The sequence below is a fragment of the Terrapene carolina genome, unplaced genomic scaffold, assembly GCF_002925995.2.
Source record: "Terrapene carolina triunguis isolate 2854851 unplaced genomic scaffold, T_m_triunguis-2.0 Scaffold67, whole genome shotgun sequence".
Classification (NCBI taxonomy): Eukaryota; Metazoa; Chordata; order Testudines; family Emydidae; genus Terrapene; species Terrapene triunguis.
The window spans coordinates 33,733,046-33,751,816 of NW_020664418.1; the positions used below are offsets into that span (position 1 = coordinate 33,733,046).

The 18,771-nt window shown below is 40.9% G+C and overlaps 1 protein-coding gene across 1 annotated transcript in view; it reads right to left on the reverse strand.

The window, feature by feature from the left end:
* Positions 1-165: 165 nt before the first annotated feature.
* The window catches only part of USP8 (ubiquitin specific peptidase 8), a 38,175-nt gene continuing 19,569 nt past the window's right edge, over positions 166-18,771 (reverse strand). Inside the window, exons 8-19 of the mRNA XM_024193892.3 lie at positions 18,203-18,365; positions 15,108-15,252; positions 14,696-14,922; positions 12,400-12,975; positions 9,706-9,786; positions 9,033-9,295; positions 7,283-7,495; positions 6,435-6,645; positions 4,393-4,629; positions 3,691-3,833; positions 3,117-3,249; positions 166-2,767 (exon numbers count right to left, since the gene is read on the reverse strand). Of these exons, the coding sequence (XP_024049660.1) occupies positions 2,582-2,767; positions 3,117-3,249; positions 3,691-3,833; positions 4,393-4,629; positions 6,435-6,645; positions 7,283-7,495; positions 9,033-9,295; positions 9,706-9,786; positions 12,400-12,975; positions 14,696-14,922; positions 15,108-15,252; positions 18,203-18,365 (2,578 nt within the window). The 3' untranslated portion in view covers positions 166-2,581. The remainder of the gene's footprint in view (positions 2,768-3,116; positions 3,250-3,690; positions 3,834-4,392; positions 4,630-6,434; positions 6,646-7,282; positions 7,496-9,032; positions 9,296-9,705; positions 9,787-12,399; positions 12,976-14,695; positions 14,923-15,107; positions 15,253-18,202; positions 18,366-18,771) is intronic.

An 18,771-nucleotide genomic window follows, 5' to 3' on the forward strand; every position in this document is an offset into this window, starting at 1 on the left:
CCCTGTAGGTGTGAAGGAAGCCTGCCACATGTGAACACATGCTGTGTTGTCTTTCTGGAGCTGTGGCTAGAGAGATTTAGATGGTCGCAATGCTCTGAACTTCCCAATTCATCACTAGTTGTAAATGATGAAGCCTGACTATGACCCTTTTAAAATGTGAATATTTATTATGATTATTAATATGCTTATTCAGAGGTTTAATAGCACAGAAGTTAAATATGGCAGACATTGTCATGATATAGAAGATTTCAGTCTCCCTGTGGTCATGTCAGGTGAAATACCAACACTTGCAGACTAGTACAATGGGAGCAAGTATGTGAGTTTGACAGAGGCATCTGTTATTGAGAATGTGCCTTTAAACACAATGCAACTTTGCCTGGAAGTCCCACAATAGCATAGCTACTTTTTTGGGTACAGATCACCATGGTCCCCTAGCATTCTCACTATTTCATATAGAGAGAAGCAGAGGTAATTTTCACTGAATTCATATTCCATTAATGCTTGTACCTTGTGAGGTGGAAAGATTGGCTGGAGCGGGTGGGAAGGCATGAAATGAAGGGTATTTCATGGTGCTGGAATAATTTAAGTTGCAGCAGGACATATGGAGTCCACACAGCCCACCATCAGTGTAATATCACAGCATTGTACAAAATTAAAGAGCACAGTAGTGCCTGTGACAGGGTGGCATCCGGCATCCTCTTTGTGTCAAGTGAGGTGCAGAAGCATGACTCGGGTAGCATCTGACACAAAGCCCTTCTCTCTACTCTTGGTCCCTGTTTGCCTCAAAGACTTTGCTTATTCTGCTAAGAGCTTAGAAGGAGGATTTATTCTTTAAATGTTGCCAAGTTAAGTACTTGGAGGCACTCTCAGCATTAGGGCAGGATAGATCGTGCTCATGCCATGTGTGTGCTTGTGCCCTGTCAGAGTCAGAACAGCATCAAACAGGAGAAACAAGCAATTAAAGCTTAATTAGCCTGGCTGGAGTAAACATGAAAAACATTAACTGCCTTTCCTTAGGGCAATCACTCCTTGCTAATGCTGGCTGAAGGTCTCCTAGGCTGGATTCAGCAAAAGAACCCTTTGTGATATCTTATGCAGGTTTAACATGGATACGTTATGAAGTTGTATCAAGGCCGAAGGCACAATTAAGTCAGTTTTCAACCTTAATTCTGCATTGCCTGGGTTTTGGGTGCTTGATTGAACGTTAACATTGCCTTAACATTTTTTCATGACTAACCTCACGTATGCACCTGTGGAATGCAGAGTTCAGCTTGCCAAACACAGTGTAGATAGTAGTTTAGCATCTGTAAAATTGTGTTTCTCTGGTTCACTCAACTGTTTGCTCTCAAACAGCCTGAAGTCATTGCCTTTCTCAGTAAAAATGGTGGCAATGTTGACCAGAGCACCAGTTTATCCCCTACTCTTTGGAAGTGTGTACAACCCCATCAACAGGTAAGTTACTTTAAGAGAGTGGTATTCCCTAGTACTGTGCTGCTGTGTTAGCTTCTGGGATGAGTTCCAGTGCTACCAGTCCCTAACTTTTGGGCAAGAGTCAAACCTGCTCTTAAATAAACCAGAGTGACATATATTGATAAAAGCTCACTACAGAGGACTGAGACTTCCAAGGACCAATGCAAATCAGGAGTGGAAACTATGAACTGTTGCCAGATAATGGAAATGTGTAGAATTGAACCAAAAATAGCTCCTAAACTAGTTCACTCTGAGCAGATAGTTGTCCTTCCCGGTGGAGCGCCTGGACTCTGTGGAAGAGTACAAAATGTTGCTGCTGATAATCAAATTTTGTAGATGTCCAAGAAAAAACAAATCCCCCAAACAAACATTTAACAGGATAGTGTATTTTAAATAATTTCTTTGTTAATATTCTTAATGCATGTGTACATGAAATCTCGTATTAAAAAATTAAAGAAAATCTCATTTCTTTAGAAGTAATTTTAAATGCAGAAATATTCACAAAGGCTAACAAAAATACAGCTCTGCTTTTTCTATACCTATAAGAATTAAAAGTATTGCCGTTATTTAGAACTGGCAAATAAAAGCAATCCTCTGAGTTCTAGAGATTTTCACAAAAGGACCACATTTTATTATATACATAGCTCTGATGTGCAAGTATGCAATCAATATGTACACTTACATTCCTAACTGTTTCCATCATTCTAGAGTATTCACAGTAGAATCAAGCGTAAGGTTAGAAATGTGAAAAGGCCATAACAGTGATAGAAAAGAAAACAAAGCAAGATACGCGGTGGGATTTTTTAGGACATTTACTTGCTAATTAAGCTAGAATTTCATTTTGGAGCAGACTAAAAATATAATTCTGAAATAAGCTATAACTTAAGTATGGTTGTTGTTATGGGTTCATAGAAGTTGCTATTACCAAAAGCATTATCAATCAGTCTTCTGACTTAAGCAATAGCACTGACCAGAAAGACCCTGTTGCAGAGAAGCTGCTGCAACCTTACTAAGTGGCTATATATTTGTCACTGTTTTGCATATTAATATGCATTTCAATACCTGTGTTGTACATTTATAAAGAGAACCAATTTTCTTCACTCAAAACACTTTATGTGGCTATATCTGCTCCTCGCAGTTCAATAGAAGTGTAAAAGAGAATATATGCAGCTGAGGACTTCACAGAGGATCCTGAGATCTCAGATACTTCATGATCATCAAACTTATACCAGCGCTGTTTTGTAGCATTTCTGCAGTAAGCGGTGTAGTGCCCTCCATCCAACCCTCCATAATGATTCTGGGGGGAGAAAAAAAGTGGAAAGAGATTAAAACAATACTACTTCTTTTTGGCAAGAGCCTTTCTTATAGCCTGCTTCATGATTTAACCAATCTATGTTTTGCTACCACTTCTGCCCTTAGCTAGAATAATAAACTTGAATGCCATACTTTGACCAACATGAAATCCCATTGCAGTAACTATCAGACTCGCTCTCCTTCCTTTTTTCTACAGTTTAATTTGTATCCAGGCAGGAGGCATAGAAACCCACGTGACTCAAAGTGACCTTGTAATACTGGACATACAGATAAACGTTTTTTAAACAAGATGGATTTACCGCTAAGTTTTAAAGTTGGCTGTGGTTACTTACTGATACTGAAAATAGGTTGTATCTCTTCAAATTACTCTTTGGCCCAATAACATATTGTGACAGGTCAAGACTTTCCAAAGGGAAATCTACAGATGTTTGTAGCTTTTGCTTCCACCTTCCATCATAGGAGAACCTAGAGAGAGCACAAATCAGCACTAGCCAGAGCAATGCTTCAAGAGACGTCCCAAATTGATTCCATGTTTATAATTATTTCTTACTCACTAATTTTAACTGGGAGCTGAGCTAAATAAGACTAAACAGTAAATTTCACAGCTAAGCAGAGTGTCAGGGATACCTTACAATTTAAGGCTGCAATACTGCAAATACTTCCATTGAGTTCAGTAGGTAAAGTTACACACACATGTGACAACTCATATGAGCGTTTCCAGAATGGGGGCCAAAGAAAATAGGAAGCAGATGAAAACTAGATGTAAATTCTTGATATCCATGGGCTCAGGTTGTCTGTATAATATTCTGTATTTTTAAAAAGTCTGTGGCTTTACTACCCCTAAAGTCTCCATTAAGGCCAAGTTAACTGCATTTAAAGATACATGTTCACAACTTATTGTCTTACCGTTTCAAGTGCACCAGAAGAACGGGTGGCAATTTCCAAATCTCTAATTTTTTCAAAGAATCCCTTCGTGTTTTGCAATGGCTACAGTAAAATCTGTTGTTATCTGTAAGTTTCTCCTCTTTGGAGAATAATCTAAGGCATTCCTAGGACAAAACATAGAAAACACACTTAAAAGCCTGGTGTTTATAAAAATAAAGATGTAGCTCAAATACCTGTCTGCTATTGTACAGGAGCTACATGTGCACCATGTTTCATAAGAATAATTAGGAAACTTTAGTTCATGAATCTATTCACGAAAATAACTTTTACTCCACATAGGTAGTAGTTATGTTTCTAAATGTAGCTACTGCTTTGTTAATAATAATAATAAAAAAAGCAAGTATTCTACTATGACCTGCAATCAAGAGTTTAGTTACTACGAAAAAGTTGTTTAAACTACAGTAGCACAAAAGGCACCTACATCTGTCAGTGTAGTCATATACGTAAAATTGATTTTTTTTTTTAAATCCTGCCCAAATAAAAAACATTGAAAGAAAAAGACAACCATATATACCATGGTTCATCCTAGAGCAAGTTACACTGGCCAGATTGACATACCCCCAACCAAAAAGGCTGAAGCAGAAGTAGCACCACACAAAAAACCTAAAGCGTAATTATTTGATTGCAGTAAAAGCACACATTCCCTCTCTATTACTAACTTACCTGTAGTGTACATTTACTAGTGGATGCAAGTGGCAATGACAAATACATGAAAGCCTCAAACGTTCGGGACTTTTTGTGACACGTAAGACATTGCACTGTAGATTTGAACTGGCCTTGAAAAAGTGCTACAATAATAGATTCATTGAGCTGCTTGTGTTTGTGCCAGGCTAGTTCTGCTGCTTTGAAGTCATCAAGATGATCATTATTTTCTTCCTTATACCTCTTCCGATTGTCAGCCTGGATATTATAAAATTAAAATATCTTATCACCATATAGCATCACTTTATATGTAAGTACAAAGATGGGAAGCTGTATGATAAGGTTTTATACACTATGCAAAAATTTTTAAGCATGCCAACAAGCTATATAATTGGTATCTGGTCATATTTCTGTGTTGTCCTCTTTAGCACCAGGATAAACACTTATTGTTGGGATTTCACCCCTCATTTTACTGCCACCTGTAGAACACCCCATAACCAATGGCAGCACATGCTTCAATATTAGCACAAGTGCATAAAATGGAAGTTGATTTAGATAGTTAACCTGTATTTCAGGAGTTTACTGAAGGCTTCTTGCACAAATAATTTGCCGTACAGATAATATATTTGAAACATTCTGGTTTATATACTTTAAAAAGATTTACACCATCCCCACTGTGAATATCAACTGTGATGGAATCCAATTAGGAGCAACAAATCATCGTTTTCCCCCAAAAGCCAATAATTATTGCATGAAAATGTCTCCCTTTCTGGCAACCTATGCCTCCAATATCTGCGTGGGTGGGGTCGGGTGTAGGAGACATATAGATTTAAATGCAACAACAAAATTCTGAAAACAGGGATATTAATTTAAAATAATAAGATGAGGTAAAGTAGTTTAACTCACGATCATGATATGGAGAATGTATAAACATCACTAGACACACAAAGGAACAAGTATTATGCTGCAATTTACTTACTTCCTAATGGGCCATAAAATAGGTTGTAAAAATAAGTAAAAAAGACAGACTGAAGACAACACTTTAAAATGAAGAAACATCTGAATACATATTACTGTATTGCTGGCTTTATTATACATTTAACTCAGGAAAAAACAAGTGTAAGGAAAAAGTATAAAAAAGAAAATGATCCATAATTATCTTAAACAATATCCTTTTTAAGTGTGAGAAAAGACAACATTTTTCAAAGGACTTCACTTTAATCAAGGCTCTTGGAGAGACCACCATTTTTAAATCATGGAAACACTCTTCTTAAAAATAAAAATGGGCTCATGCTACACCTGGGTAACAATGTGCAAATTGCCACTTGTATCTAAATGGCCATTCGTGTGTCTAATTACTCATTTAATCTCTCAATTGCAGTATCTTTAGGCTCAATTCTTGGCTCCTCCTCCAGCTACTTTGTCCTAAAGCAGCCAAAAAGCTACCCCTAACAGGGCAGCTCAGGATTCCCCTGATACAAGGAAGTTCTTGGTAGTGCAAAGCTAGCGTAGCTGACTCTACACCACCTGTCCCATCTGCTCTATACAGGAGGTGGGCCCAGGGCAGGGCACACAGTGTCTGGATACAGCTCGGGCAGCCCAAGATCAGGGGATGGGAAAGGTGGCTTTGAAAAAAAACAAAACAAAACAAAAACACCCACCCACCCGAGTCAAGTGTAAACTCAGCACAGCAGAGAATTTGAGCCCCGTGTGCATAAAGCAGGTATGCAATTGCATACATAGAAATTTTTCAATCGAGTCCTTACATTGTACACCTCTACCTCGATATAACGGCAGCCAAAAAATCTTACTGCGTTATAGGTGAAACCGCGTTATATCGAACTTGCTTTGATCCACTGGAGTGCGCAGCCCCATCCCCCCGGAGCACTGCTTTACCGCGTTATATCCGAATTTGTGTTATATTGGGTCGCGTTATATCGAGGTAGAGGTGTACCACTTATTTCCATCTTCATAATAGCACAAAACTTCTGCCACTAAACATTTTATATTTCTGTTCTACAATCTGACTGAGATGTGTGATTTATCAGCAGGGGATTACTTACTTTATTTAGGTCTTCATGCAGTCCGTCCATTAAGAACAGGAGCAATTCTTGGGAGTCTTGCTGACTGTATCCCGAAAACTGGTCATTGATCTTCCCAATTGTAATTTTAAAATCTTTTGGACTGATATATCGGTATTGTCCTGTCCACAATGCTTTCATTATGATGCCAAACTCTTCTGCCACTTCGCCTTTATGCCCCAAGAGATTTAACCTACACAATTAAATAGAAATACTAAATATTATATTAAGCCATTAAAACAAGACAAAACATTAATTTCCTTTTTTTAATCCAAGATTGTGTGAAGATGAAGTAAATTTTCCCAAGATTAGACAATCACGTATGTCTTGATCCTGCAAACCCTCATGCATATGTTTAACTTTACACGCACACAGACAAATGTTTGCTGGACTGGGGTCTTACTGAGAGGCTTATGTGATACAGTTTAAGTACACCAGGCTGAAGCAGTTAAAACTTTTATTTACTTTAACATTTTGCTGCTCACAGCCAGAGGGTTCATTGGAGATAGATGCAGCGATTTTCCACTTCTCTGATTTGTACCAATGGTTAGCAAGACTTGCTCTTTTTAATCTCTGCAATACACCCAGGCACCGAGATGGTGGGTGCAATAGAAAGTTCCTGGCAAAGCGCATACTCACATATCCAAATGTTCGAAAAACCCTCACAAATTTATAACATTTGTTACTTTTAATATGACTGAGGCTTTAAAAACATAATGGCCCCATTTTCTATGTTTTGAATGAAAAATAGTAACAGTGGTAAATACACATTTGGAATTCGGCCATGGATTAATTAAAATAATCCAAGATAGAAGAAGAATATTTATTACCTGTTAATGTCATCCTGATACAAATTTCTATTGAAATAATCAGCCAGAAGTGGTGCATTGCAGAGACACTGTAATATGGAGTTCATATAGCAAGTGTTCCCTAAATTACGAAGCCCCGTGAGAGCTGGTCCCGATCCCCCAAACACAGGGTTAAGATTACGAATCTGTGGTGCAGAGAGCCTTGAGATTTCAGCTTTAGTGTAACATACTGGTCTGTAAGGAAGAAACTGCTGTTAGCAAACTGGAGTTTTCTATTCTTATTACTACGTTTGCCTTATGGCCTATCATAATGCTCTGTTCTGTCATGCGGGCACCCTATCCTTCCCTCATATCGTAGGTCAGAATAAATTGGGAGCTCTGAGAAGCCAGTGAGTTTTAGCCCTTGCAGTTAAACCAGGAGTGGGCAAACTATGGCCCACGGGCCGGATCCGGGCCCTCAGGGCTTTGGATCCGGCCTGCGGGATTGCCCCCCGTGGCTCTGCGGGCGCCGCGCCGCTCTCAAAAGTGGCTGGCACCACGTCCCTGCGGCCCCCGGGCTGGGGGAGGGCTCCGTGCATTGCGTTTGCCTCCAGGCACCGCCCCCGCAGCTCCCATTGGCCGGGAACGGGGAACCGCTGCCAAGGGGAGCTTTGGGGGAGGTACCTGGAAGCACGGCAAGGGCAGCGCACGCTAAGCCCTCCACCCGCCCTCCCCCAGGGGCCGCAGTACTTCCTGGAGCGGTGCGGGGCCGGGACAGGGCAGGGCAGGCATGTAGGGAGCCTGCCCTGGCCCCGGTGAGCACCGCTGCCACTCCGGAGCTGCTTTAGGTAAGCGGCGCCGGGCTGGAGCCCGAAGCCCTCCTGTGCCCCAACTCCCTGCCCTGAGCCCCCTGCCGCACCCCACACACCTCCTGCACCCCAACCCCCTGCCCTGAGTCCCCTCATATACTGACACCCCTCCTCTGCCCTAATCCCTTGCCCTGAGCCCCTTCCTGCACACTGCACCCCCTCCCACACCCCAACCCCCGCCCCGGCCCTCCATACAATTTCCCCACCCAGATGTGGCCCTCGGCCCAAAAAGTTTGGCCACCTCTGAGTTAAACAGTATGCCTCATATCATTTAACAGGCTTCTCCAACCACGTGGTACTGACTAGCTCTGAAGAGATACCGGTCCTTGGCCAGAGATGCAGATCCGTATGCTCAAAGCACATAGAATATCAACAGACCCACCCTCCTCACTAAGAAATAAAATATCCTCCCTGAGGAAGCCATAAAATGCCATCATTTAAGGTATTCAAGACTAGACAAGGGAATCATGGGAGATTCTGTAGCAATTTATAAATACTGGCCTGCAGTGATGCACAGGGATAGACTAGATCAATGTTTCCAAACGGTTGGGTCAAGGAATTAAACCTACTATAATTTAGAAATGGAACATCTTCCCATTTCACAATAAACAGCAGCCTAAGGCCTGACAGCACGCAGACAAACAAACGGCTGCCATTTAAAAGTCAGCATTTACCAACGCTCCCCACATAATGGTGTCTAAAATCTCTATATGTTATTGTTGGTAAACAAGGAGAAATCACTGTTCAATGGGGATCACTGTATACGGTGTTCTGCTTTGAGCTCTGCAGCTATGTAGTTTCAATCTATCAGAAACATTCCATGTAAACCAATGGGAAAGAGTTAAAAGAATTCAGGTGGGCAAACTCGAGACCCTATAATATTGTACTAGCTGTGATGTTTTGACTTAATTTATCAGACATACTTATTTTCACGACTGATTGCAGGCGTTACAGGAATTTTTTTCTTCTCTTCCTCCTGAATGGCTTGGGTTATGTCTGGTGAAGAGTAGGATCGCTTCAATTTGGAGTGTTCTCCGTCCCGTTCAGAAGTCACCTGTGGCTTGGCTTTATGAGTTGGTGGAGTGGATGGAAGGGTGGATGAAGGAGCCATTTCCGGGGGATACAGCTGAACAGTATTTGTTGGCGAGTGGTAATAACGAAAGGTTCCAGTGATTGGATCCAGAAACTTGGGTGATCAAAATTAAAGTTTAAAAACGGTGTAAAATCCCTCAATAGACTAGTTGATTAATACTATTAAACTACTAAAACTACTGGCCAGAATAATTCTAATATGAAGAGATTGCAGACTACAGTAATGTGACTTGATCTCAATATCTAGTGAATAGCATCATTCTTCCCAAAGTATGCATTAAATATTGCTGATAAAGCTCCAGTCATTTCATTAACAATAATCTTAAAGTTTAGAAAATAAGAACAATCACGTAGAAATTTAAAGGGGGGGGGAAGTCAACCCAAAACATTCTATGGTATTGCAACTTTTTTTTATGGAAGGGGCCCCCGAAATTCCTTTGCCCCAGGCCCCCTGAATCCTCTGGACGGCCCTGGGGTGTCTAGATTTTTGGAAATTATAATTACCTTTGCCCAGCCTGCAGGCAATCCTGGTACTATCCTCCCCATTTCCTCACTTCGTGCTCTCATCAACGGCTCCCGCTGGGACTAATACAATACAATTAAAATATAAAGGCACATGAAGTTATTGTTATGCAGAGCAGCATGTCTAGTTTGTCTTTAATATTCTGTAAATTCTCCATGTAGCTAAAAGGTTACACATAGAACAATTCAATAAGAACCACTAGTGTTCTAAGTAGAAATTTGGATTTTTTTTTTTTGTCTAGGGCAGAAAACTGATAGTATGTTTCTATTATTTAGCATCAATTGATCTAAATGAATGACATTCATTGTCACACACCAAAATAATGCAAATCCATCTAATTGCACATATAAAACAATTTGATTCTCCAATTCCTTTATTATCAAAATCACTTTAGGTATGTGTGTGTTTGTATGTTCTCACTAAATATTTATGAATGACTCTCCCACTCCTCAAAACCCCCCCCCCCCAAAAAAACAAAAACAAAACTCCACCACAAAAAGGAAAAAAAGGAAAACAGTGGGATAACAAAATAAGTCATGAAACACTTGTTAATCCCATAGGAAATAAAAGGTACTTTCACTTGAAAGTGTTAAATATGTTTTGCTTTTTACAGGAAAAAATGAAAAATGTATGTAAAGTAACACAAACAGCTGCAGAACACAGCACAGATTCCTCCTAAAGAGAAGATCTTAAAAATAAATGAGGTGGAATTTAACATGAGATAAAATTACAACAATATGACATCTGCTCTGGGTTTCTTTCAGCTACATACAACACTCTGTATTTACTTTAAGTCTTTCAGTATCTTGTTCAGTATCCTCTCTTTGAGCTCCACTTTCTGGTTGTCATTTAACCCCAGTGTGCTGTAAAAGATTTTGAAAAGAGACTTTCAATTTTCATATGGAATTACTGAGTGTCAGTGAGTGAGTGGCACTTCGCTATAGGAAGTGTTCCCTAAATTACGCTATAGCAAAAGATTGAAGGGTAAACCTCAGTTTGTTTCAGTGACTACAACAGATACATACTATGGCACGTTGTACCTCAAATCAGCACCTTGGAACCCCCATATGCACTCCTGTCATATAATTATGATCTATTCCATACAAAGCATGAAATAGAGAATCACAGAAACGTAGGACTGGACAGAACCTCAATAGGTCAGCAGCCAGCACATCCCTCGGCCTGCGCTGCTTTCCGCAGCCCCCATTGGCCTGGGACGGCAAACTGCAGCCAGTGGGAGCTGCGATCGGCCGAACCTGCGGACACTGCAGGTAAAACAAACCGGCCCGGCCCGCCAGCAATTTTCCCTAACGGGCTGCATGCCAAAGGTTGTCGATCCCTGAACTAGACCATTCCTGACAGGTGTTTGTCTAACCTGTTCTTAAAAAACCTCCAGTGATGGAGATCCCACAACCTCCCCAGGCAATCTGTTCCATTGCCGAACTACCCTGACAATTAAGAAGTTTTTCCTAATGTCTAACCTAAACATCCCTTGTTGCAATTTAAGCCCATTGCTTCTTGTCCCATCTAAGACAAAATCATGGCGCAAGTCTAATTATGGAGCGGCAAGCACACCTTCACAATATTGATAAAGAAAAAAAGGATAAACAAAAAGGGATCTGATGGACTAATTGCTTACATTTAATATGGTATAGAAAGTTTAAAAGTAAGGGGTTTTATATTTCTATATAAAGTAGAAATGTTTACTTCTAACATCCCATTGTTATTAGAGCTGCGCAAAATGTATGTCAAAATTAAAAGACACTAGATTTGTTCATCTGAGTTTATGGAGCTTCTGAGTGATTAAAGACTTCCTTTGCATTAATATCACTGATGTTAGGCATGAATTCCACTCCCCCCTAATCTGAAGATTAGAGAAAATTTCAACATCTTTTTATGGTGCATTTTCAAGCTGTAAATGTGGCTATTAACCTGCGGTGAAGCCCAACCTATTTCTTCAGATCTTCCGATTAGCTGATTCTATTTTATGACCACAGGAGGGTAAATGCGACTGATCCTGTTCACTTTTCTTAGGCTTTAGTGGGATAAAGGAAGGAGATATGATGCCAGAAGAGGGAGTGGGGAGCCCTGCTCTCAAACAGAACACTGGATGGGGGTAGTAGACTACTTGTCCTTCCCACACTTGTTAACAATACTATGACCTTTATCCTCTCCTGCAAGAGTTCTGTCTAACCTGGGGCATTTGGGAACCAATTATGGCTGTGATTCTGTCCTTCCCCAGCACAAGTTACAGCAGTAAATAGAGGATTGGTATAACAGAGTAGAGTGCCACCATGCCTCTGAAATGCCGCCTATGCTGGGGATGAAAGGATAGACAGAACATGAGTCAGTTCTATTGGCTCTATATCAGCAGGGATTTCCCCAGCCCCAAAGGGCATTCCCTGCTGCCCAGCTCTGGGCAGAATCTGGCCATTTTATGTTGCTCAAATAGCACAAAGTGGGAATGAGGATCTGCCCCTTTGGGGTTTGTTTTGCATTTTTCCTCTAGTTTTAAATTAAAAAGGTCAGGTCCCAATCCAAACCCAGTCACTTGCAGTTAAATCCCTCAGCGCTGGCATTTTCCCAATGTAAGCAATCTGATACACACTGACAAAACTGTGCCAAATGATTACTCTATTTTCATTTTGTGGCTGTTGAACTGCTCGTTTACTAACCTTGCTTGAGACTGACACCCCTGTCACAGATGTATCTCCTAACGCACGCCTCTGCATTTCTGGTGTTCGAGTCCCCTTTTCTCTTTCTTCCGCGGATACTTTATCAAGCTCAGGTTTTTTTGCAGCAGTGTTTTCATGTTCAGTTTTATTTTGTCTTTTTGCTTCTAATACTTCTTTGCACGCTCTCTCTTGTTCTTCCTTTTCCTTCCTAATTGCCTGATCTTCCTCCTGTCTCCTTTCTCTCTCTTCTTTTGCTTGCTGTAGCTTTTCTCGGTGCTCCTTTTCTTCCTGTTCCTGCTTCTCCAATTTGAGCTTATCTCTTTGTTTCTCTTGTTGCCTTTCCCGCAATTCTTTTTCCCGTTTGCTCTTCTCCAACATGGAAGCTGTTTCTGCGTGTATGCGGCTTTTCTCTTCTTCTGTCAGCATGGTCTTTGCTTCAAACGGTGGCTTTGTGGAACGATCTGGAATCATTCTTCCATTCTGAATAGGATGTTTGTCAAGAGTTGTACCTTCAGATTTTGGACTATTATCATCATCATCAAGAAATTTTGCTGAAGGCTTTTTAGTACGATCAATCTGAAATAATAAAAACGAAGTATAAAATGAGAATAAAATGTCAACTAGAAACATTTGTTATAGTTCCTAATATCACATAGCACTAGGATCCTCTAGCAACACTACCTTCTTTAACTAAACTGCCTTTGGACTTGTACGAGTAAAGCCTACCACATTGTTTTAGCCATCTTGCTTTTCAAAACTTCCATTTATGGAACCTATTAGTGAAAGATGTTCCATCAAAGTTCTGTGCAGACTTCAGTTACTCCTGGTCTTTATTAACATTCCTTGAGGGCTGAAGGAGACATTTTCAAGGGCGGGGGAACCCACCTTAGATTTGTACTCCTCACTTTTAACATCTTGGCTGCTATGCTATAGATTTATAATAATGAAGCTTTCAGTAGAAAGCCCTGAATAGAAATCAAAATAATAATGTTTCTTCAATGTAAAAAAAATTGTTTAAGGAAAGATATGTGAAAGGGCAATACTGAAAGACAACTTAAAAAAGTCTACTTCTGCCAGATAAAACAAACATGATGGAAGCAAGCAGACTGTTGTGTCATCCATTTTGTTTGATCATCCATTTGATTTTTAAATGGTTTTGCATAATTCTTCTTGATCTGCATATTCCACCAGAAACCAGAAGGCAATGTTGTTTAGTAGTTGGAGAACAGGACTAGAGCTGAGAACTCAGTGTTAAGAGTCTTGAGTGGCCTCAGGCAAATCACACACTGTGCGTGTTTCAGTTTACCCATTAATAAAACTAGGATATTAGGTGAGTATTAACAGTTTGTACAGCACTTTGAAGGTAAGTAGGGTTAAAACTGATTATTATTAGAACTCAACTCTAGTTCTCAAATTGTCACAAGGTGAGCTGGACCTTTAAGGTGGTTAAGCCCCAGCTCTGACTTGGGCATATTCTTCCCTTTCTTCTGACCATGTGACAGAGCATGTGACTGAGTGGGGGAGCAGGTATTTAAGAGCTGCATGTGGCTCAGACCAGGGAGAGACTAAGGGAAGAACAGAGTGTCTGAGGAGTCTTTTCATGGCTGCCTAGGGAAGACCCTTGAGGCTATGAGCAAAGTATAGAAAGTAGCCTAGGGAAAAGAAAAAGTGAGAGCCATTTCATGGTTTAGGGTTCCTGGGTTGAAGTCTAAATTAGAGGGAAGACCCAGTTTTCCCTTATGCCTCAACTACATTGCCAAGAGAAGGAAGCTAATGCTCCTGTGATGAAGGGGGAACAGGACTGCTGTAAGCTCCTGCCAAAAGAGGAGAAAGGGCCGTGACAACAGGAAAGCAAAGAACCTTGTGAGCCCCCTGCAGTGAGAAGAGCAAATCAATGCTTTTTATTTTTGATTGTCCATATGGGGAACATTCTTGCTTCAGTTAGAAGACCAAGGCACACAGACTACTAAGGCACCTTAATAGCCTGGGAAGACAGGCTCCAGAGGCATGGCAACTGGGAAACTGAGGTTTGAAATAACTAAGAGGTAAGCCATGCCCTGACGTGAACCAAACTGCTAAAGTTCACCACATGCTGTTTGATCAGAGTAATTGGGAATTTAATAGTATTAAGTCAGCAATGCTCAATCAAATGCAGAAAGCTGTGAGGAAACAGTAAAACTAGACTTTTCCCATTTACAGGTCTCTTTTTAATAAAATATAATTAACATGGACAATACAGAGCTACATATAAGTTTTCTTTTAAATAAAAGCTTAAACAAGAAAGAACATATCTTACCTGTGGGATATTTATCACCGCATATACTGGGTGGACTACATGTGAACCATCAGTTTGAGGGGTAGCAACTGGTGCACTTGGTGTTGGTGTGTTATGTGATCCTCTCCTCCCCTCTTGATTACTTCCCATTTCATCATTCTCAGTCACTTCTACTGGAGTGGGCTTTACGTGGACAATAGGTGGTGGAGGAGGAGCTGGCTCTTCCAGAGAGGGATAAGTAAAATCCACTGAAAACCACAGAAATATAGTGCTTTTTTAAAAACAAAAACAGATTATGTATGTAATTAGCATCCTAATCTAAAGCAAAAGCAGGAGCAGACTTAAATTTAATATATATTTAAATTACTGTATATAATCTTAGATTGCTTATTTATTTTTTTAAATGTATTTAAAATGTCTTCCTTATACTTACAAGAGACAGACACAGCTTCACTCTTGCCACGTGGGGGTGGAGTTACTTTAGCATTTGTTGTGTGTTGGGGATAGCAAAGAAGCCAGGTCTCATAACCTCCTTCTAAGACTAAAGGCTCACTCCGCAGTATAGTTTTACTTTCCCACTGGAAAAAGTTAAAATGAGACAGACATTCTGAATGTAGCAACAGAGCCTTTAAATTACAACTCAAATTATGCTGAAAAAACTTACATGCCTGGCTGTTACATTTTAGCAGACAAGTTATTGTTCAGATTGACAATCAATCAGTAAAATCGTTATTATTTAGATTGCAAACTGTTAGGATATAGCTATTCAGGCCTGTCTGCAAAGACCTATACTTTAAGAATTTAGGTGTATTTTTATCACTTAGCTAGTTATAGAGGTATGAAAGAAAGAAAGAATGAATCAAAATTAGTCTTTGCATGTGTAAGGGACAGTCTGAGGCTCTGTTCTTAGGCTAAGTAAGGCCTTTGGCTAAGCAGCAGAGGCAGCCATAAGATGAGAAGTGAACGGTCACATCCTCACATTGCCTTATTTTAATGTGACTAGTTTGGAATCTGGGGCTGTTAGGGAGGTGATCCGATTTATCACCTCCAGATAAAGAGAAAAGCCTAGAACATGTAAAAGGAAATTTAGTTTGATAGTTTTCTGTCTGGTAAGAACTTACTTATTAATAGACACAGCTGGAAAACCCCTATGTCTGTATAGATGTAGTTGTAAAATCCTCACTTCTGTATTGTTTTGTATGTTTATTTGCATGGTCTCTGTCTGGTTCTGTAATTGTTTGTCTGCTGTATAATTACTTTTGTTGGGTGTAAACCAATTAAGGTGGTGGAATATAATTGGTTAAATAACCGTATTACAGTATGTTAGAATTGGTTAGTTAAATTTTAGTAAAATAATTGGTTAAGGTATAGCTAAGCAGAACTTAAGTTTTACTATATCGTCTGCAGTCAATCAGGAAGTAAGGGGGGGAATGGGAATGGGGACTGGGGGTGGGGGAATTGGAATCATGTTTCGCTGCGGGGGAGGGAATGGGAACAGGGACATAGGCAAGGCTCTGTGGTGTCAGAGCTGGGAAGGGGGACACTGAGGAAGGAAACTGGAATCATGCTTGCTGGAAGTTCACCCCAATAAACATCGAATTGTTTGTGCCTTTGGACTTTGGGTATTGTTGCTCTCTGTTCATGCGAGAAGGACCAGGGAAATGAGAGGGTGAAGGAATAAGCCCCCTAACACAACCTTTAGGGAAAAGATTCTCTCTCCTATCTTTGTACAGCACCCAGCACAATGGGGCTCTAATCCCAACTGGAGCCTTTAGGCACCACCATAATATAAATACTTACTAGTATTAGCAGCAACCCTTAAATTCTGAAAGTATGCCATTTATAGTAAGCATATGCTTGCTAATGCCTCATGGGTTAACTTTGTTCTGTGAATAGGTGTATTAGCTTTAACATTTTAAAAATCTGCCATCAACCAAACAAAAGCCCAGAATTTCAGACTTGAGCCTTCCATCCTGTCCTGAGCTCACTAATATGACCAGAGAGCTTTGTGGGGTTCACAAAACATGTGTAGCAATACATATAGAAAACAAGCTATGCCGGCACTAATTCTCAGTCCTTCTAACTGTGCAGCTTTAGGTGACAAAGTGTTGTGTGCACAAGAGTCCTTTTACAATCTCAATCTATTTCAAGAAAGCAGAGAGGGGAAACACTTAAAATTGTAGTATGTAAATTCTATCAAGTTTATCTTTCACCATTGAACCATTTTAAAATAGAACTGTTCAATTTCTAAACTCTTATTGTAGCTGAAACTCAAGCCAATCTAATCTGTGCTCCCCCAGTAAATAGAACCAGAGAAGATGGCCAAGAGTGTTGATGGGGGGGGCTTCTCACTTTCTCCCAACTCCTCCAATCTTGGAGGCTTCTGGCTCACAGAGATTTACCTCCACTTTGGCAGCCATGGATTGCCTCATTAGACATTTGATAGTGGACCACTTCCCAGAGCTCCAAGGAATGATGTATTATGAGTTAGCAAGAGAGAGGAGAGAGACTGACTGAACGTGTCCTTGACATACTAATACAGGGGTGGGCAAACTACGGCCCGGGGGCCGAATCCGGCCCGCCAGCCGTTTTAATTCAGCCCTCAAGCTCCTGCTGGGGAGCAGGGTCTGGGGCTTGCCCCACTTCGGTGCTCTGGCACTCCAGTTGGGATGCAGGATCGGGGGCCACTCCACGTGGCTCCCGGAAGCAGTGGCATGTCCCCACTCTGGCTCCTATGCGTAGAGGCAGCGAGGGGGCTCTGCTCTGCACGCTGCCCCCGCAGCTCCTATTGGCCGGGAACCGCAGCCAATGGGATCTGTGGGGGCGGTGCCTGTGGACGGGGCAGTGCGCAGAGCTGCCTGGCCGCGCCTCTGCATAAGAGCCGGAGAGGGGAGATGCTGCTGCTTCTGGGAGCCACTTGAGGTAAGCGCCATCTGGAGCCTGCACCCGAGCCTCTCCCCGCGCCCCAACCCCCTGCCCCATCCCTTATCCTTCTCCCACCCTCTGAACCCCTCAATCCCAGCCCAGAGCACCCTCCTGCACCACAAAATTCCTCATCCCCAGCCCCACTCCAGCCCACACCCCCAACCAGAGCCCTCACCCCCTCCTGTACCCCAACCCCAATTTTGTGAGCATTCATGGCCTGCCATACAATTTCTATTTCCAGATGTGGCCCTTGGGCCAAAAAGTTTGCCCACCCATGTACTAATACAAGGACAGCCACTTCCCCAAATGATCTGTAGGTCAGGCAGATAAGAATTTGTAAAGAGATGGTTCACAACATTTATTACACTTACCCTCCCCACACAGTTAGCTATGTTGTCTTCAACCAGAAAGAGGAAGCAAGCGAAAAATGTGAGACACACATTTGTGGTATCAAAACCACACAGTCTCGTTGAAAACCATAGGAAGAGATGCTAAGAATGTTTTATCTGTTTTTCCTGCATTTTAGAATTACAGTTACTTAAAAACCACTTCTCATCAACCAGGATAATAAAGTTAGACAAATAAAATGCCAAACTTGTGTACCTTAAAAAGTGCATCTTTCAGGCTCTGTAGAGTTGTTCCTAGCTGCAAGTCTCTTGCAGAACTAAACCAGTCAAGCAGTACAACATAATCAACATGTCCCCTCTTCTTCCATGGACCTTTAGAACTATCTGGGAGTTTAGCTTCAATCCAATTAGCAGTGACTCTGGAATATAGGAAAATGTGTTTGAGTACAAACACGACATTTTGTCCAAGAATGCCTAAAAACATTTTTTAGACTGTGTATAGATGATAAAGGTATGATTATATGCACTACATATATTAAAGAAACAATGAACCTAGATCTGTTCTTATATTAGTGCACCTAGAAGCTTAAACTGGCCAAATGTTCACAACTCATTCATTCACTCATGCTAGTTACTTTCTGAAACTGAAAGCACAAGCTTACTTCACTTTAACAAGTTGTTCATAACTCTTGTATAAGGAAATGGTTTTCAGTCAGTCTAAAATGGAATATAGTAAGTAAACTGGAGAAATATATTTTATTTCTCTTCCACCAAGTGGTTAGAGTTCATTAATATCAGTGCATAGTCACAAGATTCTACCACACA